Source organism: Watersipora subatra, chromosome 5 (assembly GCF_963576615.1).
Source record: "Watersipora subatra chromosome 5, tzWatSuba1.1, whole genome shotgun sequence".
NCBI lineage: Eukaryota > Metazoa > Bryozoa > Gymnolaemata > Cheilostomatida > Watersiporidae > Watersipora > Watersipora subatra.
Window position 1 is genome coordinate 56,903,563 of NC_088712.1, and position 22,491 is coordinate 56,926,053.

Here is a 22,491-nt window from a genome sequence, read left to right on the forward strand (position 1 = left end):
CCAGCTCCATGGCGTTAGAGCTGGTGGTCTCTGTTGACTGCAAAGTAAAGAAAGTTACGACCAACAATCACGTTCACATTATTTGACTGAATTATTTAGCTAGATCAGCAACTTCATGTTTATGTATTGATAACTACTAAAAGATTTGGGTTTTTGTCAGGCTGTGAAGTAAAAACTGTCAAAGTTTTACCTTGACAAGATGGCTGCTGACTATTAAACCGCAGCTCTGATCCATCATAGTGTAGGCCCCGTATAGTGCGCAATGCCCCGGACTATTGCATCTACCGTCACCTGCCAAATCAAGCTCCCAATCGATTGCTGCCATCAATCCCTCGTTATGCAGGGTGTACTGCTCAGCAATACACTGTAAAATATTGTAAAACTTCATTATACAAGATTAATTTGTATCATTATCATTAGTCTAAGAACGTAGAATCCTCTTCCCCCTTTTTGTGCTATATTATGATAAAGAATCAGATTTAAATTATAATATATTTCACTTGAAGGATGACATATTTTCATTTCAAGAAAAAAATTGTTTCTAAATGTTGTTATTCAATTAGTGTGCCAAGCTTTTACTCACATTTTCCAAGTTTATGGGTAAATATTAACACTCACACCATGTAAGTATTCTCTTTGTTGATAGAGGCAAACGCTGTGGCTTGGTATCGCGATGATCAGGAGCGACAGAAAACGGAGGTTCTGCGTAAGGTATCCGCCAGAAAAGAGTGATGCAGCTGCCAGCAGGGGGTTGATGACGTGAGCTCTGTTCACCCTGGCAGTTGTTTCCCAAGTGTACGATTGGTGACAGGAGGCACATGTAACCTTGAACTCTACCCATCCGCCTTCTCGCACCATCGTGAATGAGCAGGGGAGGGTGCAGGCATGACAGTGAAATAGCCGCTGGAGTGCTGTCACACTTACTATTATTTTCTCCTCTTTGAAGGAGGATTCGGGTCTGAAATCACAACACAATAGTTGACTTGCAATAAGATTTGTACAACATCATTTCCTGTTATTATATCATATTTGCTTGATCAGAAAAAAAATAAATATATAGCCATGCAATCATGACACAGATTTCACAAAACCTTATCAGAATCCATGATATTGTAAACATAGAAATGTGAGTAATAACTCTATGGATATTCTTTATATTTTGTCAAGTTTGGTTAATTTCAGCTCTATCTTACATGTAATTGGAGAGCGTTTGACGCTGGCCAACATAGCGCTCAAACTCTTCCCAGTCTTCAGTGGTTGGCACAAAATCTTCATCTAATACTAATAATAATCATCTAACAATATTAATATGCTATTAACGATGATACCAGAAAATGCACAATAACTATTTTATATAACGTATCTATAAGTGAGTGGGTTAAGAAATTTGGCGAAATTAATCGTGAAACTTATAACATTATTTTATCAATTACAGTATAGATTAATATATTACGTTTTACAGATAGATATGCAGTATGAATTAGTTTTGTTATTATAATAAGAATAATACACGTAATTAAAAAGATAAAATATTAATAATATCATATTCCAATTAAATGACATTAATATGGTAATATTAAATAGAGATTAATACAGTAGTATTAGGAGAATACTAGCAAATAACCCGAGTTACTACTACTAATACAAGTAGTTCATAAAATAAATTACTCACGTGCTTTGGTGACACATGGAGTATGCAAACAGGTTAGAAAACATGTCGTCTTTGAAACGGCGAAAACAAAGGTAAGAGTAAGCAGGCGAATAAATAAAGTTTGTCACATCCAGCTTCACCCAGTTGCTCCACGCCCGGTGAAGGTCTGGTCTTTTCTCTGCTCTTGGCCAAGAAAAAAGGTGCTTCTCAGCTGCACAAACACGATGTGGCGCGTTAGACATTATGACGAATTGAAATTAACAAGTTTAATACGAGAAAGCGTGTTTGCTATTTGCGATAGATCAAACTTGAACTGAAACTAACATTATCTGATCATGTGACTTACAATTCCCGCCATATGGCGCGAACAATTTCTACAGCATTTTTCGACCATCGTAGTGGACCAAAAGACTCATTATTTTTATCAGAGGATGATATGCAATTGTTTAAGCTAAGTTTAAAAAATTAAACATATTTTTATGCTAAGTTTTGAGATATCAGTGCTCAAAGTTGCAGCATTACGATGCCGATAAAATAGACGCGTAAGAACAATAGACATGGTTTTTGTTGCAAGCGTGAAGTATATTTGTGAAAATATTTCGACGAATAAGGATGCATGAAAGTGTAAACATAAACCATCCCGCACACATACGTCACATTTTAGCCGTTTTAGAAAACGAATCCAAACTACGGCGGTCTCATGTGGCTGTGATTCTCTGTTCGTTTTTGAGCTTGTAAGAGCTTTTAATCACATTCCCACATATTTAGCACTTACAACACAACAGAGTAAGACATGGCGAATCTTTTGATACCAAATAACTGTAATGTGAATTTTATTGCAATTCAACCTTTAACGGTTGTTTTATTGTATTACTAGCTGTAAGCCTGGCGTTGCAAGAGTAATAAAAACGTTTTTGTACAAAAAATTCACTTTTCATCGACATGTACAACATTTACCATTCTAACTTTTAAATGAAGCCATTTGTTTATTTCTGTGTACTGTGTTTATTTCTGTGTACTATGTTTATTTCTGTGTACTGTGTTTATTTCTGTGCACTGTTTTTATTTCTGTGTACTGTGTTTATTTCTGTGTACTGTGTTTATTTCTGTGCACTGTTTTTATTTCTGTGTACTGTGTTTATTTCTGTGTACTGTGTTTATTTCTGGGTACTGTGTTTATCCCTGTGTACTGTGTTTATTTCTGTGTAATTCATACCATATCAGCTGCAGTGCTTACTACAACTCTTTACTGATTGCAATAGTCTTGTTGACCATGTGAGTTTAAATATTTTTCTTCACATATGAGCACATATTTTTCTTCTGGTATGGCTTCAGGTATAACACTAGCTTCGGTGTTAGGTGTGAAGCCATGAAAGATTACTGTGTGTAATAAGTATATGCCCAAATTATTCCACAATATAGCCCGTTAGACAGTGTAACGTATTGGATAAATAAATGCCTGTCTGCAAAACTGGAGATTCGGAGTTTAAATTCAGTGAGCAGTCAATTTTCCCTTCCTAAAACATTATCGCTAAAACTGGACACACGGACAGACAGACCAACAACAAACAAACATTGAGATTTATATATATACAAAAAGCCAATTTCTTTAGGTCAAAATTGGCTAGTTTTTAGGACAACATTTGTGCTTTTCTAACGATAAGCATTCATTTGGTTCTATGGGTATCCTTACACTTGAAGTTATCCTTTTAGCACCATGTGATTGATACAAACATTAAACTAACAATCCAATATAAACATGCATAGCGTACGCTGAACTCGTTTGCTATAAGAGCATATAAAAAGTAGTTGAAGGACAACTCCAAATATACTAAAGTTTGGTTATTGTAATTAAGCGCAAACCGGTGAACAGGCTCATACATCTGTGTTGATATAAACTTGATATACTTTATCAAGTTTATATCAACATTTAAATCATTCTGTGTTCTCACTTTTGTGAGAACACAGAATGATTTAAATAGAATTTTCAAGTTTCAATGGATGTATAGATAATAGACGTGTAGAGCTAACCTAATAGAACCTTTGGACTAATTTCTAATATGAACACAATTTTAATATCATACACTTTCAAAGACTTATAGAATTTGATAGCTATGGCAACTTTGAACTAGCCAATCAATATTGGATAAATAAATCCAAGTTCAATAAGTTCGACTCAATAATTTACCTTATCTGGTATACTGTGATGGGTTCTAAGGTTGTATGGAATTGCTGTCGATGGCTTGGATGGTGGTGTTCTTTCCTCTTGACTATCTGTAAGTCATGCCCAAAGATAAAACAAACAAGAGCGGCGAGCTAACCAAAGGTGAAAAGTGCACTTTTTATCTCTCAGCGGACCCCAACTATCCCCCCAAAACATCTTACCAACTGATCAACAGGTGCTCAGACTATAATAGTCTGAACACTTGTTGATCAGTTGGTAAGATGGTAGCCGTTGGGCAAAAAACTGTTAGAGTTAACGGAGTTGAGGTTGAGTTATCTAAAGCAATTTATCATTACGTGGGAACGGACCAAAGAAACCGTTCGAGTTAACCATGTGTTCGAGCTATCCGAGGGCGAGTTATCCATGTTTGACTTAAATATATAGTACGTTATTGGCAATAATTTCATTTTACAAATAGAAATGTTATGTTTAAATTAGGCCATACAACAATAGTAAAACAAAAACAACAAAAAAGGAAAACAAAACAGCAGTTAACCATTAAAATTGAATAAATAGTTGGACAAATAGTGTTTAAAATGCCTTTCTCTGGCATTATTGATCAAATCCACCGGCAGTAAGCATTTTTGTGACATCGAATAGTAGTCTCACTGTGAATGTCTTCCCACAAATTTTGCAAAATTGCAAAATGGCATCAAATCTGTTCATATTTTACTGTTTCTATAATTTGTAGTGGAGGAAACTCCGAAAACACTCGAAGCATGGAAACACAGTATTACTAAAGAGTGAAGCTTGCAAATTTTGGAGTCCATGCATGACTTTTTACCGGATGACTTCTAATGTAGTTACATCGTTTTATATCAAACTTCTTCAATATTTCTGCAGCTGCGTTTAAACCATTTTTAAATAATTTGATATAGACTTTTAAACACATTCTGAAGTGGATATTAAATGCTTGACATACCTTTCTTTTCCAATTACGTAATTTTATAAATTTTTCATCTCGATGAAAGGTGCCTTTCTCTTGGGGGGTGGGGGGGGGGTGCTTATGACGTTTCAGTTGATACACACTATATGCATTGAAGATAGCAAAGGGATTAAAGATTACATAAAAACTAACAAAAAATTTTCAGCTAAAACATTTCCAGGGTTCCAATAAATGATCAATAAATTACCATTGAATCAGCAATTGACAAAGAGAAACTTCTTCAACCCGAGAGCGAGGGAAAGGGAACGAGAGAGAGAGAGAGAGCGAGGGAAAGGGAACGAGAGAGAGCGAGATAGAGGAGAGAGAGCGAGAGAGAGAAAGGGCGAGAAAGAGCGGGAGAGAAAGGTTGCTGGCAATCATCTGAAAAAAAGTAAGACAACTCTCCGTTGTTTCTCAAATAATTTTACAACTTTTGGAGCAAAACTGAAGCAATATGAAATAGCAAAACCGCGTTTAATACCACTCGTCAAGCCAAGTGAATAAAACAACACGCAAACAGTAATTCAGCGAGGCAAACCCTGCTGCTCGTCAACAGATAATTTAAGATATTCAAAAGATACAGTTACAATTTCAATAGAATTCGAGTTAGACCAGAATTCGTACATATGAACTTAAGAGACCAAGGACTCAGATCTCAGATGTCAACCCAGACTGTCATAAGACCAGTTTGAATCAATAAATAATATATTACACAAATCTGATAATCTAGTTCCATTTCCTCAGTGATCTCATGCTTGTTGGAGCAGGCCATGACTCAGCCAGTGTAGTTGACAGGGTTACGCTGTGGCCAGAATGATGGTAGGGATGCCACGCCGACAGGCCATGTATTGAGCAATATCAATCACTCTTTCACAACAGACCAGTGTCAACAGAGGTATGATACAGCAATTTCATCATTCTACCAGCCTGTCAACTCATGCAAGTTCTGCTGGCGAGATTAGGCCTTCCGCTTGCACGGTTTAGCTTGTTTCATAGAGTGAATAGTTTCATAGAGTGACTGGAGTTTCATAGAGTGACTGGAGTTTCATAGAGTGACTGAGGTTTCATAGAGTGACTGGCATTTCATAGAGTGAATGAAGTTTTATAGAGTTCCATAGAGAGAATGAAGTTCCATAGAGTGAATGGAGTTCCATAGAGTGAATGGAGTTCCATAGAGTGAATGGAGTTCCATAGAGTGAATGGAGTTTCATAGATTGAATGGAGTTTCGTAGAGTGAATGGAGTTCCATAGAGTGAATGGAGTTCCATAGAGTGAATGGAGTTCCATAGAGTGAATGGAGTTCCATAGAGTGAATGGAGTTCCATAGAGTGAATGGAGTTTCATAGATTGAATAGAGTTTCATAGAGTGAATGGAGTTCCATAGAGTGAATGGAGTTTCATAGAGTGAATGGAGTTTCATAGAGTGACTGGAGTTTCATAGAGTGACTGAGGTTTCATAGAGTGACTGGCATTTCATAGAGTGAATGAAGTTTTATAGAGTTCCATAGAGAGAATGAAGTTTCATAGAGTGAATGGAGTTCCATAGAGTGAATGGAGTTTCATAGAGTGAATGGAGTTCCATAGAGTGAATGGAGTTTCATAGATTGAATGGAGTTTCGTAGAGTGAATGGAGTTCCATAGAGTGAATGGAGTTCCATAGAGTGAATGGAGTTCCATAGAGTGAATGGAGTTCCATAGAGTGAATGGAGTTTCATAGATTGAATAGAGTTTCATAGAGTGAATGGAGTTCCATAGAGTGAATGGAGTTCCATAGAGTGAATGGAGTTTCATAGAGTGACTGAGGTTTCATAGAGTGACTGGCATTTCATAGAGTGAATGAAGTTTTATAGAGTTCCATAGAGAGAATGAAGTTCCATAGAGTGAATGGAGTTCCATAGAGTGAATGGAGTTCCATAGAGTGAATGGAGTTCCATAGAGTGAATGGAGTTTCATAGATTGAATGGAGTTTCGTAGAGTGAATGGAGTTCCATAGAGTGAATGGAGTTTCATAGATTGAATAGAGTTTCATAGAGTGAATGGAGTTCCATAGAGTGAATGGAGTTCCATAGAGTGAATGGAGTTTCATAGATTGAATGGAGTTCCATAGAGTGAATGGAGTTTCATAGATTGAATGGAGTTTGATAGAGTGAAAGGAGTTTCATAGAGTGAAAGGAGTTCCATAGAGTGAATGGAGTTTCATAGAGTGAATGGAGTTCCATAGAGTGAATGGAGTTTCATAGAGTGAATGGGTTAAATTCGCTTCAGCAAAGTTTAAATGGCCTTTAAAGATGAACTTACACAAAATTTTAGTAGATTTTATTAAAAAGTAACAGTCATTTTTTATTATCTGCTATTGTTTCTGATGTTTGAAGTGATCTGACAGCAAATATGCTTCATTATTATTGGTATTTTTCTATCATTTCAGATCGCTTTTGATGTTTGAAATTATTGACTGCCAGGATGTTTCATGATTAAAATCGACAAAACCCGATCCAGTTGAAACGATCAGATCGAGCAAAAGTGTGATTATGATGCCTATTGTTACAAAGAAACCGACAGAATAAAGACAAGTAACGCTGCTGCCATAGCTGATATCAACTATAGTTGTGATAGCAGCTAGTGACACCATTTCGCATATATTTTTCTTCTGAGAGTTTTAACTGCGATCAAATATTATTTACATTAATCTTGAAACATTCTAGCAGTTATATCACCTTAAACGCCAAAAACAATCGCAAAGGATAAAAAAATAGCGATACTTTCTGATAAAATCTAATAAAGCTTTGTGCAGGGTCATTTTTGAATAGCCATTCTCATTGTCAGCATAAGCTGCTGGGAGTGAATATAACCTAACTTGGTTTTTATTACCTTGGCAGTCTAGTGTGTCAGGCAGTCTAGTGTGTCAGGCAGTCGAGTGTGTCCTAAGAGTTTGTCAGGCATTATAAATACCTTTACAATTATTTCAGACTGCGGCAAGGTGGTTGATTGGTGCAGGTGTTAGAGTGTCAGTGTAATGCTCTGGAAGTCTTTAGTTTGAATCCTGTTTGATGCAATATTTTTTATGAACATGCACCCGTGGTGAAAGATGGACAGGCCGAGGGAGACGACTCTTATTATAATAAAGATACAAAAAACTTATATCTGTGAGATATAGGTTCGTCTGTACTTTCTAGTAGCTGTACTTTCTAGCGTTCAGAATTTCAGCAGCTGTACTTTTTCAGCTACTAGAATTCTGGTTACGAACAGCAATGACATGTAGCCCACAACAAAGCTGCCTTGTAAACCAAAGCGCCCCAGCAGTTATCAATTGTCAACTAGAATTAACAATGCAATTAACAACAATTAATAGAAGTAACCTATTACCAATGCACAAATTAGAGCCTGGGCTGGATAGCCAACTCACTGGAAGCCTAGACAACGTTTCACCCCCCTCCCCCATCACAAGTTCGCTAGATCATACCAATCTAGCACGAAACTGAGTATACGGTGTAAGAGCTGGGTGCATTAACCAGAGAAACCCAGCTATCTTTTGTACAAATAAAATAACAAGGGAGTGCTACAGTGATCGTCAAAAAGAGGCTATTTAAGATCATGGAAACACAGTTTAAAATTTTCATAGTTTTTTTGTCTTTCTATAGGGATCAGGATTTCAGATCAACTGTGAAAATCTGCATGTGAACAAACAAGTTGAACGTTTCAGCCCATTTCATCAGCATTTCGGGAAATTTCAGTTAGCTATTATAATTATAACCCCATGCGCAACAGAGAGAAAATACATTTGAATTTGATAATTTAAAAGTTATTTGAAATAAAAATTAAAAAAAAAAATTATTAGTTATAATTTAATTCCAGGAGTACAAAATTTTATTTGAGATACTAGTCAACTGACATACGATCTTGGTCCTGGAATGCTGGTGCGGAATACAGGAAAACAACAGTTTTTTTTGCTGAAAATGAACATAGAGAGCTGAAATTTTGCACACTGTTTGGAAGCTAGGTACTTATTAACCACTGAAAAAATAATTATCTTTGATGCAGAAGTTTTTGAGATATGTCCATCAATAAATATAAATTTTCACAGCTTAACATTTGACGATTTTGTGAATCAACTGCTACACCAAAATGCTTGTTCTTGGTGTCAAATTGAAGCTCAGAATGTGCTTCTAGCAGCCATAAAACCAGAATTTTCACGATTTCAAAAAAAATTTATGCCAATCGGTATGACAAGACTGTGACCTATGATTTACAGAATAACAAAATAGGTGCTGATTTTAGCCAAAATCTGTTACTATCACCTGATTCTAAACAAAATTCTGAATATGCAAGTAAAATCTCATGACAATATATCGTATCTTCTTCTTTCTGTAGTCTCCTGTAGCATACGGAGTCACAGAAAAAGCACATTTGAGAAAAAAGACTTTGAAAATCGGTCATCCAGTTACTCAGATCTCCGATTATTGCTGTATAATTCTAGGTCTGCTTTAGAAAAAAAGTCAGCATAGATTTGGTTGTGCAATGGCAACACACAGTGAAAAATTGTTTCTCTCGGTGTCTAAACAAGTGAAGTTCTACCATACTAAAACTTTGATTTGTCAAAAACATGCATTTATTACCTAAATAAAAGAATAAATGAGGTTTTTGGCTAGGCCAAACGCTAGAAAAATTGTATGCCTAAATCTGTTTTCTGTATATGTACATCTAATCTAGTACCACCTACTGGTTGGCTGTGTATCGTCAACCACATAGCCAGGGGGCAGCCAGTTCTCGGTAGGCTCAAACTTTTCCGACAGAAGATAGCCTTGGAGCTCAAGTCTCTTTCCCAGTAAATAGAGATTGAAGTTACTCACCTGAAAAACACAGCTAAATATAAGATGGGTCTGCTCATGAACACCATGACAACAGATCCAATGAAACATATGTGTGTATCACTGTTTCATGACATGATTAATCAGCATGCGTGCTTCGTCTGCAATATGGAAACGGTAAAAAAATCTACCCGTCAAGCAGGTTTTGTTATTTGAAAATCTTTACCAAATATTTCATGCTTGCGAAAGATGGGAACAGCACTCGCAGATGATGCGCTAGAATAAGCAGCGCAAGCTATTCCATTTTTCACACTTCAATGGGTCTTATTTCGATTCGAGCAGTTCCAAATGCGCCGCTATGACCTTTGGCATAGAAATCTTTGTCTTTTTATAACAAAGTGCTAGCGGTAATCCGTATCATGTGGATGTACATTGAAACACTAATTGTACTGCCATTCTACGTGCACACAACTCCAAAACTGCATAATCCGCGTGATGGAAATATAGAGAATATTATAATGATACAAGACTCGCTACCTCTGGTATAAAAGATTATGTTTAGTGCTTTCGTGGTTAATATTACGTGCAGCATACAATTTAGCAGGATAGTCTAGCAAATGATATATCTCAGCAAACAATATCACTCATCTTACAGTGTCGTTACATAGAATATTTTACCAGAATCGTACGTCTACTTTTTTCGTTCTAATTTGCCTGACCATCCATTACATTCCTACCAACCCAAAAACTGTTATACCTTTTACCAGACACCAACACCTTGCCAATCCACATTATAGAATCATGTTATGAAAAAAATCTTTTTCTTTCAAAAGGCATAATTTACTTACTATTCTTTATTTAATTTTATTTTATGTCTCATGGTCTAATTTGCTTTAAACGATTAACCAGTGTGAATAAAGTTTACATCTATCTAATTGAACCTTGTTTCAAGCCAACAATGCATATGTGTTCAAGGTTAAACGTTCCGTCTGCATACCATAGTTTGCCTGGTACTACCTTGATGCTACCTGATGCTACATGCGGCAACAATATGTTTACAATATATTAAATTTTATAGCCGGTTAAATTAACTGTTCAAGGCTAATTTCCTGATCTTTCTATTATTTATTGCAATCTTAATGGCGAGCTTATCATTTGCCATAGGATGAGTGAGCCAATGAGGCGGTATAAAACGACTCCTAACAAATACCAACAAATCGAGCATGGTGCATATGCCATAAAAAGCATTTCCCAAGATTATTGGTAGTTGTATTGATGACAAGCACCTGCCTGTGTAGACAACCCTTGTGCTGGGTAGGAAGTCTATCAGGAAGTCTGTTTGGTTATTGGCAATGTTTGTTCCTTATGCGCGGTAAAACCTTATGGTCAGGTCACATCAACCTGCTACTTGTAATCCATGTAGTACGGTACCACCTGTGCATAGGTCTGGCCGATTGCGATTAACATGTCAACCCCTTTCAAATAGGAAACTGGGTGAACTGGATACCCTTACTGAACCAAAAAACTACACCTGCAAAAGGGCTGGGCTATACCAATTATATACCGTGGCAGCATCTATAGGGCAAGAATAAACAAATTAGCTGTCGGACAACCGCTGTAAAGGCCTGTGCACACTATCGCTCAAATCAGCGTTTAGCTGTGCGATGGACTGCAACGATTACCTTTTTTTACATCATCACCAACGATAAGGTATACACACTATGAGCGATTAGCTGATCCCTAACTAACGACCAATTCAAAATTGCATTGGTGATATCACGGGTCCTTAAAGTTATCTTTTAGTTATCTTATTACGCAATTCATCACGACACTCTTGGGAATATGAGTTGACAACAATCTTCACAACTGTTGAAATTGGATTCAATGCGATCAACAAACAGCCAATCGAGATGCTAATCGCTGCGATCATCGATCTCAAAGTTTAACATGTTGAAAGTCCATCACATCGTCGCTAGCAACGACTGCGTTGACGGCTCATCGCAAAATGACTTCATAACAGTCCATAATTGCGGTTAATCGTACAGCTAATCGTCGATTTGAGCGATAGTGTGTCGGGCCTTAAGAGGATGAAAATGCGAAAATGTCTCGAGCTCTTCCTCACTGCTGAATACCACGCCCTTTTATCCGAAAAAGTGAATATAATCTAACGCAAGCCAGAAATTACTTCAACATTCGAACGCAGCTCTATAGAAAAAAATAATCTGCTTGGCTATGAAAATATGAATGAATTTAAAGATGATAGAGTGTTAACTATTTCACTGCCGTAGACGCATTTATGCGTTTTCTATGGTCGAATGCCGTAGACGCATTTTTGCGACTTTCCCAGCAGCTGAAGTTTATGTATTATTCGTTGACAACATAACCAACGATCTTTAGGACTTCCATGGTATTGACAGTGTTGTCCAAAGAGTTGTCCGACAGTGTTTGTTCTTTATAAAGTTAGCCTAAAATAATGAAGCAATTTTAAACTCTTGTTTGGGAATTTCCGACTAAAAAACGGATATTTTTTGTGTGAGTTTTGTTAGTACTTCCGGAGTTAGAAAACGGATAATTACTTTTGTTGATGACCTTATGGCCAATTCAGATTTAGGTTTTTGTGATTGCACAGACGATTTAAGTAGCAGCACTGACCCTGATGGTGATGAAAGTAATAGTTTTGTAATAGTAAGGAACACTGTAGACTGTAGAGGATCATTATAGCTTCGTAGTGACCGAAGCTTCACATAGCTTTAGCAATGCAAAAAAGTATAGATACATTGAATTTTGAAATTTTGAATTTGAAAATTGAAAATAAAATATATAACAAAAGTGTTCTAGAAAGAGTTTGAAGTAGAAAAAACTGTATAGGCTCCACAGGCCTATATCATGAAGCAAAATCGGCAATTTTCTGTAAAATGGCTGGCAGTAGGCTGATAGCTAAATTTGTACATAGACTGCAGTGAAAGGGTTAAACTAATGACATAACTGGCTGTCAACCAGGATTCATCTGCAGCAGTTAAACGAGGCGAGGCGCATCACTCGTGTAACACATCATCATCTCAAAGTATCGTACTACCTTATTCTCTGCTAAATTATAATCATATAAAGCTTTTCATCTATTTGCTGTCGCAGATAGATGATTGACTCGTGAATATAAAACAGTCGCTTTCCCTAGCAGCTTAAACAGAACTGATACAGATAGTCATTGTAAGTTCACCCTAGTGATACGTGTACAATATATTGTGACATCAGTGACCTTATGAACTTTCACGAGGAAACTATGCAGAATTATTATAAGTTTTAAACACAGAACGGAACGGGGAAGGAAACCGTTTTTTTACTGATAAGCTTGGAAAATCTCAGCTGGAAAAGCTAGTGATGTGGAGGTTTGCAATATTGAGTCAGCCACAATAAATGCGAATAGATAAGATAAGGGACGCTAATAACTGAACAAGGGCATGATGGGGCATGTTGACTGCTTGTTAACATGAATTTATAGTGCAGCCAAGAATTGCATGCTTGCTGGAATGTCTGAATCATGCAGACAATTGGATTCCCTGCCTAGATCAGGTCATAAAATGAGTTCAATCAAAGTATAATGACCCATACAGTCCTCTACTTGGTCTATGTCTGCATATTGCGGCTGATATGGATTGGGAATCTTTGGAGTTACCATGCAATAAGTGTTTTAATCGACATTCACACATTGTAGGTTAACACAAATATTTTGTTAAAAAAGATATGAAATCCTAAGCCAGAGGTCAAAGCGGTGCAATCCTGTTTCGCTCAGCAGTACTTTTGCGAAATATGAAAGACTAAAGTGTGAAAAATGTTTAAAACGGAACAGCTTGCACGGCAATTTTTGTTCAACATTTGTCAGTTTCGTTTCCATTGTTCGCAAGCATAAAATATTTGATAAAAATGTACAAGTAACAAAACTCGATTGGCTTGCAATTTTATGCTATTTCTATCTTACTGATGAAACATAACCGTGTATGTCATAATAGGTAGTCACTGAAATCACCGATGTTCCATATATTCTCCAATTTAGTTTAGCTAAATTCACGGGTAGATTGTATTCTACGCACCACATTCTCTAATGAGAACAGAAGTAAATGTCGTATACTGATGAAACTGGTCCTCTCAAGTAAGCCTAAGTGGGTTTTGTTTGCAGAGCCCTTTGTATTTCTTGCGTCTCTTTGGCAAATTCTTGTTACGAACGAGACAAAATTTTGAATCCTAAAAACATGCCACGAATAACGAGCGTAGCATTGTAGCAATTCCTTTTATGACTAGTAAAATAGTTTTGAGCATGTACCATTCCCCCTCAATATACAATCAGCGTAGCCCTCATCAAAACTAGCTTTTAAGGTCCAGTATTATGAGAAAAGAGTCAGCGTGAGCACTTGACCTGTATAGCTTTGGTGCCCTGAACCGCTGACCTAGTTAGCCATAACTGAGGAACAAGATAAGTATGTACAGAAAAAAACATAACTGTTAAACCTATAAAAACAGCTCGGCTTTGAAATGGTAATTTTATAGGAATAGTTTTTACTATAATAAGAACATGTCTGTCTGTTTGTCCAAAGCCATGCTAAGAGATTAAGAGTAAAATGCATCACACAGGAATTGACCTTGCATATATGACTTTGCAGCAAGGCTCCAACTGCACCACTGGAATAATTGAATAAAAGAATAAATAACTGTGCACACACTTATTACAAGCAATGATATCTCATGCCACACTGGACTGCCAGGGTCGTAGTAAATTTAAAAGTTTCAGACTTCATTTGCAAGAACAAAAGGCACAAAATGACTGACTACCAGCCAGAGCACTAAGGAAACGAGGTCTGACGGTGCATTTTATGTTAAGTTCCCAATACATTAAGTAAGCTTTGTTCATCTACATAAGGATATGTTAAATCATAAAAATTTACAAACGCTGCAAGGATACAATAACTGTACTGGACATTAGCTGCATTTCAAATGCTCATGCTGAGACAGTAGGTGTTCTCAATTTTTTGAACTTCCCTGAAACAGTTGAGGACTGACTCAATACCATATCATTACTCAAGAGCAACAACTTTGCATCATTCTTGGCCACGTGCTCGCTCCTGTCAACCTGACCTATCCTGAGCAGCCAATAGGAGAACAGAATCAGCATGAACGCTTATTTTAACTCGCCACATCAATCTTATTGCCATAAACCGAATGACAATAACAAGGAAATACGACTGACGAAACATAACGGAAAATCCAAAAACTAGCGTTATGATTGGCTTATCTCATACTGACCCTAAAGGTCATGATTATCCCTATATATATGAGTGCAATGAGTGGAGGAGGTCATATTTTCTTCTGTTACTAACCAAACCAAGTCGGTGCGTAGAAGCAGAAATGAGGCATCATACTCTAGTACCACAAGATTCTGGAAGAACCATGAAACTAAATCTTATAGGAAGGAACACACCACGGAAGAGTCACTTTCGGCTGGTTATAGTTGGTGATGCTAAATGTGGCAAGACATCGCTGCTCAGGAGTCACGCCACGAGACTAGCATTTCCATATAATGTCAACAGTGGGAGACCCATTGCATCTCAGTATCAAGGTGAGGATCAAATCTCTCTAACTACAGATTTTATTTGTTTCTGCTCCACATGACACGATTAGAGTGACTTTGACGAAATTCTCTTTATGAAGGAAAGCTAAAAAAGCAGCTGTTTGGCTCCATGATCACCGTGAAACTTGAAACCGGCTGAAATGAGCACCTTAACATGAAAATTTGTGAACCTGTGTTTACACTAGCCGATATTCAGCTTCGTGATTGAATATTTCATTCATGTGATAACTTTTAATAAACCTGATGTACCTAAAAAAGTGGCTGACCTGCTGATTAGTTAGTCATCACCGCTAAACAGCAGATAAACATACAATTTCACTTTCTCACTATAAACAAAATTGGTTTCAATTTGCACAAAAAAATCTATCATTTATAGTAACTAACGAATAGGAATGAATGTATTTGTACGGATGGTGTCCATCAGCGGTGTTGATAGGTCACAGCGCTTGCTTTCGATTTAAACTGGTCGTCACACCACTCTGCCGAACACCAAGAGCAGTTTATCTGCTATTGTACTCAGGCTATGTTTGCTGCCATGTGCCTGAGACTTTCAGCATTTTGAAATATACGCCATAAACATTGTCATAAATCGATTGCTATCCCAAACTGCATCTATATTGGTTATGAACGCACTTTTCAAGTATGTCTCACATTGATGTCTCACTGATTTCTAACTAATCTCACCTTTTAACTAATATAACCTATGTCTTTCAGTGAAACAGAAAATGCTGGGACTAGAGTACACTGGAACAGCGATTGATACAGACAGCAAAGACCTGAAAACCAGAATCTCAGCCTACAGCCATGCTGACGCAATCGTCTTGTGTTTCTCATTGATCAACAAACTCTCCTTCAAGAATCTCCAAGAGAAATGGCTTAAGGAACTAGAGCTATACTGTCCAAACGTACCCATAGTCCTCGTAGGAACTCAGTCAGACCTGGTGCATAATCCTAACACAAATCAAAAGGACATAGTAACCTGGCAAAGAATACAGAAACATCTAATGCGGCAGCGTGTACACATCTATTGCGAGTCATCAGCGCTGACTAAGGACGGACTATCAAATGTATATGAGGAAGCTATGAAGGCAGCATGGATTGGACCTGTGAAATACGTGATGAGAATGAGAACCGTCCGAGAGTCAGCGATAGACAAACTGAAAGCGTTAGTGCTGCCGTGCATGTTCAGAAAGTCTAAACGCTAGCTCTGGCTTCATTTTTATTTTTCCATTTAACCAGTTAGTGATAATATCTCGTGACAATCACACTTTTTTATTTATGTCCTCAACTTTTCCGGTATTTTACCAACACAAGCAAGTCTTCCCTCGCAACATTATACTTCCTATTAATTTTTATTTATTTGGTTTTTTAGGAAACCGCTTCATTATTCAGAGTTGTTTGTTGAAAATAAACAATTTACACCCGTCATTTCTCAATTTCCATTATTATTCGGAGATATTATGTTAATTGACCAATGTAATCACACCTTACCACTAGCAATTTAAAGTATACGAAACCCAGTGAGAGCGTAACCTGCAATACTTGTTAGCATCTGCCATTGGCTTGCGATACCCACTAATTTATCTACATCAAACGTGTGATAAGACCTTTATGGTAATTGTAAACAAGTGTTTTGGTTTAGCGAAGTATCAAGGTTCAAAGATGACCTAGTAGCAAGTATGAAACAACGGAACTAGGCGTATCTACTAGCTAGCCCTTTTGACATTCCAAACAAGAAACCGAGAGGGACATCAGCCTCCCCCCTCCAGCAAAGGAAAGTAACACTAAAAACAATATCATATAGCAACTGAGGCAACAATCTATCATATGACATGCCTGTGAGGTCCATTTTAACTTGTGTATTCTTGCCAGGCTATGGCAATCTATCAACATGTATCAGCGTGTCGCCTCTCCTTTCTTCCTCCTGCTAGACTGGCAGCGACCCAGAAGTAGAGATTTAATGATAACATTTGTGAGGTAATGTAACTGTACAGAATGCTTCAGCTACAGTACCTTGCTGGGGATGTGAGCTCAGGCTTGAATTTCATTAAACCCGAGGCAAATGATGTTATAATCTATCAGAAGATCCTATATAAATCTACCAGCCACCAAAACTAACAAAGAAATTATAAGGTTTTTGGATAAAGACACTTATAACTTAACAATGGTGATACCAGCGCTTCCTCTGTGTGAGTATTGACAAAAAGGGCAGTTACAGAGGCCAATGTTTTAGGGGCATGTTTTGTGTTCAGGATTTGACAGTTAATAGTTTTAGGGGATGTTGGCCCTAAAACATCAGCCCAACAATGTTTTGTTGAAATCCAGTTGTAAAATGTATACCTGTAGATATATTTTCTCAAGTAAAACACCTTTAATTGTCGAAGTCCAGACAACTGACTGCCATGGTCACGCAGAGAGGTCGGTCATTGAGTGCATAATGAGTGCAAACAGAATGGCAGCTAAAGACGCAGGTGCTGCGACTAAATATGCAAGAACTGGCTTACTAAGACATAAGGTATCTCAACATACAAGTATGGGGCAATAATGATGTGGGGTCATAGAAAGGTTACAGTACCATTTTCAACAGTTTTAGAGGCTGATATTTGAGAAAGGGCAAGTGATCCAACAGGCTAAACACACGATTGGCCAACAGATTATTTTCAATGATAGTTTGAGAATTCATTAGTCGCCAGTAGAGCTAATACAATGGCAGCATTGCCATAACTCCCCAGCTGACTGAATAAACAAATGAGACAAAACAAAAGAAAAGTGTTCTAAACATACCAACATTTTATACTAAACAACCAATAACACTTTATTCACTGCGTCAGTACATGTAGTCAGCCTTGTCACTCCTAGAATATTCTGTAGTCATTTCTCACTCATTCAATATAAGGCTAGTTCACACTATATCGCTGTATGATAGTATTTTCCTTTCGGCGTTCATCGTCGATTATGTGAACCGTAAACAGATGGCATCGACGAAGCAACGCGGTTACGTCGGGAAAGTTTGCAGCTATCAAATTCCCCTATGTTTCGCCGAGCATCGACGACTAGGCCCTACCTCTTTACTGTGAACCATTTCGGCGATAGTAATTCGCGGTTGAGGATTGCGCGATCTTTTCATTTCCATTTATGATGGTAGCTGCGCGACTAGTATTTGATTCAAGCATGCGAAAACAAAAAGGTTTCTTCATGAGAATTTAAAGAGAGAAATGAGAACACTACCTCACGGAGTATTTGCTGATGCAAACACGGATGGGTTTGTGATAGTGTGAACATTGTTATCATCGCCGATCGCCGAAGTATTGTGGCAACACCACCGAGATATGGCGATATAGTGTGAACCACCCTGTACGCTACAAAGACATTATGTAATACATTCTCAAATTTTTATTTCAGTTCTAATATATGATCGGCCTGTGACCAAATATACATTATACTGTCTTATTTGGAATGCCAAAACCTGGCAGCATGTTACAAACTAGTAGTCAGCAGTAAGTAACCAGTAGTTATTTAAGGAAGGAGAAGATAATATTGACTCAATCATTATTCCACTTTCACAATGTTTGGTACAAGTAGGTATCAAGTTGTACTATTGTTTGTGTTTCACATGGCTTGTTACAATTCATTACCTTCCAAGTGTGCACAATTTGTACATGCATATCAATTTACTATCACGTATATTTCATTTTTACAACCATTTAGCATTCTAATAGATACCTGCTTGTTCATTTCATGGCTGTTATTACTACAGGTTTCACTACGTTCCCAATACGGACATTCAACTAAAGATAAAAAACAGGAACACAATCAAAACCATTTCTACATATTTCATAAGACAACCCTGCAAACGCACGTGCTTCAAGGCGTAAAACGCACTGGTGCAAAACTAGGCCTCTGCAGCCAGTTTATGGGCAGCAAGCAAACAACAACAAGGAGCTTATTTTATCTCCCAAGAGTGTACAATTCCGATAACCTACCAGGAAATGACAAAGAAATCAAATATTTGTTGTACATGTATTAGCAGACTCGGAGCAAGCTGATAGGGGCCATACGAGTATATTACAAGCCTCTTATCCCTGACCGCTGGTTATCTTGTCAGGGATTGCCCAATGATGCAACACTAGCTTACAGACCGCTGACAAGATGACTCAGTAGCAGTAATTGCTGCCCGGCGTTATATCCTGGTAAGCTTCTTACTGACAAGGGTGTTTACAAGGTGCCTAAGACGTTGGTTTCTCTGTTCGCCGTTGCTGTCAAATGAAATGGTTACAAAGCACCGAAGCTTTTATTTAGGAAAGTGAAACCTTCCACTTTGCAAAGTGAAACCTTCCACTTTGCAAAGCACACTTACGCAAAATGTTAGTAGATGTTATTAGAAAGCATCGGTATTTTTCTATCATTTGCGATTGTTTTCGACATTTGACGTGATCTGACTGCAAGGGTGAATCAAGATTAAAATCGACAAAACTTCAGGTTGCAGTTAAAACGCTTTTTATTAAATATAAAATGCTGCTAGTGGTTGAACCATGCCCATATGTCTCTTGGAAGAAGATATATATACACCACTGTCACGTCTAACGACGGCCTTTTCCACCGGTAGTCCGTTGAAAGTCCGGAGACTTGAACCAGCTATTTACGATCACAAACATGACATGCTTCACAAGATGGAGTTCACAGCTTAGCTGAAAGATATCTGCATTGAATTTATAAAGGTTGACTTACCGTGACATGTAATCGGAAGGTATATACATATAGGATATAGATTTTTGTATTGCACCACTGACACTCCAAGATAGGACAAGTGTACATGTATATACAAGCAATGAAAACCCTACACCCCAGGTGTCAAACACATGGCCCGCCAACTCATTTTATGTGGCCTGCTAGGGCTTAATTACTCATTCACACGAGACTCATTCTCCCGTATTTATAACGTTGCTAGGCACACAAACGCGAGTTATCTTGCCTCTGAAATTTATCTATTCCTTGTGTTGTTATTTTTACATTACATAAGATTAATTTTGATTAGTCAGAAAAAAATTTTCTGGCCAAGCAAATGTACATATATGCATCAATAATCTCTTTGGCAAAAGTTATAACTAAATTACTACGCTCATTGCGACATCTAATTGAACCGAAAATCATCGCTGTCACTTCAAAATTTATCGTTCGCGATCAATTTTTTTCAACTCCAGATGTAAATATACAGATTCAGAAGGGGTAAGACAGTGAAAGACTGCATAAATCAAATTGAAACATTATTTTTAATGTTTTAAAGTTTTTACTAACTTTTAATTTTGTCAATTTGAATCGTTACACTCGAATAAAAATGCACACTTTAGGCTGTCAACCGTAGTCAGACAAAAGTTATCATTCAATCTCGATAGGATCATATTCATTCTTAGAGCTGCCCCTGAAGTCTGAAAAGTCAAGAACAGAGTTACTGAACATATTGTTATTGTTTGAAACATGTTTATGACAGTTTATTTGAGTTATATTGGGATGTAGATTTGCCATGCTTTGAAGGATAATACTCGCGAGAAAAAATTCGAAATTATTGTTTCGTGATTTTCATGTTCATGACTAACTGTACATGTATAAATAATATTCATAACTTTGTATTGTATGTAATAAATTACTAATTTTAGTCAAACACTGTATATTTTGTAATTTCTTTGGTGCAAGTCTAACTTTTTTCAGCAAATAGCAAATAATTTTTTGATTTTTTGCTGCTTACATATTGATTTTGTGTTGCTGCTGTTGCAATTATTTAGTGTTTGCAGATTTAATGTGTGTATGCCAACAAATTCATGTTCTTAGCAGCTCACAATTTTTGATTTTACTGAAACTATGCCCATGCTGATGGGTATTGTGTAACTTTTCTGATTTTTTTTCGAAAACAAGTGTTCTGCATGTTTTGCTGTGCAACTGTTCTGTTTGCAACTTTAAGTAATAAAGTCAGAGTTATTTAATATCAAAGACTAGTTTAAGTTATTTTATACTATATTATATCATTCGATTACATTTCATTACAATTATAAGTTACATCTGGCCCTTTGAGGACAGCCATTACGCTGATGTGGCCCTCAGTGAAAATGAGTTTGACACCCCTGCCCTTCATCAAGCTATATAGATATTGGTTCTGACCAAGACTCGGGAAAGACTGGGTGCTTACAGGAAAATCCGCCTGAGAAGAGATAAGAAAACGTCTAGAACTTTGCTATGCCTTGAGCTGTGCACTTTGCCCAGAACTGGCTCTACAGCTTTTGGCTATGTTAACACACCAAACATTTCATTGACGACATCCTTCTCAAAGGCGTGCGACGCTTGTCAAATTTAAAAGAATGTTTAGAATATGTTAATTTAGCTCAAAACCATAAAAAGTAACCAGCCAATAGCAACCTATTTGTCAAAATGGTAGAAATGTAGGGTATAATTTTCATGGAGACCATTGAAGCGCAGAATAAACAGCTGTCGCTTAGAGGAAAGTAAGATCGATAAAATGAGAGGGCTCTGGCAAGTCGCCATAATCACCATGTTTCCATGATGGAGTTAGTCTGCGGGTTTGTGTCACCCGTAAGATGACACGGCAGAAAGACTCACAAGTCAAGCGAGTTTGTTACTAGCAAATTTTTATCAAAGTTTCATGCTTACGAAAGATGGAAACAGCATTGCGAATGATGCTCGATAAAATCCCTCACAAGCTATTCCATTTTAAACATTTCCACACTTTAGTCATTCTTATTTCGGTAGCGCGCCGCTAAGTGAGACAGGAATGTGCCGCTAAGAGCTCTGGAGTAGAATTTTTTATCTGTTTTAACAAAGTGATAGAGATAATCATATCGAATTAAAAAATAGGACCACATTATCATGCATTGGTCACCAGGTCAATCAGGCATATCATTCAAGACTGGCCCTGTGTAGCATGCAGCAAAGTAAGAGAATGAGCTGGACTTGTCTCTAAAGCCTGGTTCCCATATCGATTGTGAGACTCCGGTGGTAACATGCGCAGTCAAATGCTTGCGACGCTAGGCTCGGCGGCATTTGTTCACATAAAAACCACATCGTTAATAATATCGTAAACATAATTGCGTAATCAAATAAAATGTTCGCTCTCCATGCCGTTGCTATAATGGTGACCTTTACCCGTACAGCGCATTTCGGGAAGGTGGTTTTGCCTGCAGCCGTTTGCGAAATTTGAACAGCGCTAAACTATTGCGATGCCGCCAGCAAATACCGGCGGTCCTCGGCGCGTACAAT

The 22,491-nt window shown here is 37.4% G+C and overlaps 2 protein-coding genes across 2 annotated transcripts in view; one reads left to right on the forward strand and one right to left on the reverse strand.

The window, feature by feature from the left end:
- The window catches only part of LOC137397036 (endoribonuclease Dicer-like), a 133,853-nt gene that overhangs the window by 21,624 nt on the left and 89,738 nt on the right, over nucleotides 1–22,491 (reverse strand). Inside the window, exons 13-14 of the mRNA XM_068083318.1 lie at nucleotides 9,518–9,647; nucleotides 3,840–3,925 (exon numbers count right to left, since the gene is read on the reverse strand). Coding sequence (XP_067939419.1) covers nucleotides 3,840–3,925; nucleotides 9,518–9,647 — 216 coding nt within the window. The remainder of the gene's footprint in view (nucleotides 1–3,839; nucleotides 3,926–9,517; nucleotides 9,648–22,491) is intronic.
- LOC137397037 (cell division control protein 42 homolog) lies at nucleotides 14,978–16,653 on the forward strand. Its single transcript, XM_068083319.1, has 2 exons — nucleotides 14,978–15,213; nucleotides 15,940–16,653. The coding sequence occupies exons 1-2, from the start codon at nucleotides 15,003–15,005 to the stop codon at nucleotides 16,428–16,430; spliced, it is 702 nt and encodes a 233-aa protein (XP_067939420.1). The 5' UTR covers nucleotides 14,978–15,002; the 3' UTR covers nucleotides 16,431–16,653.

Coding starts and splice junctions, on each gene's coding strand:
- LOC137397037 (XM_068083319.1), top strand. CDS start 15,003: ATGAGGCATCATACTCTAGTACCACAAGATTCTGGAAGAACCATGAAA. Junction 15,214..15,939: donor CATTGCATCTCAGTATCAAG/GTGAGGATCAAA, acceptor TATGTCTTTCAG/TGAAACAGAAAATGCTGGGA.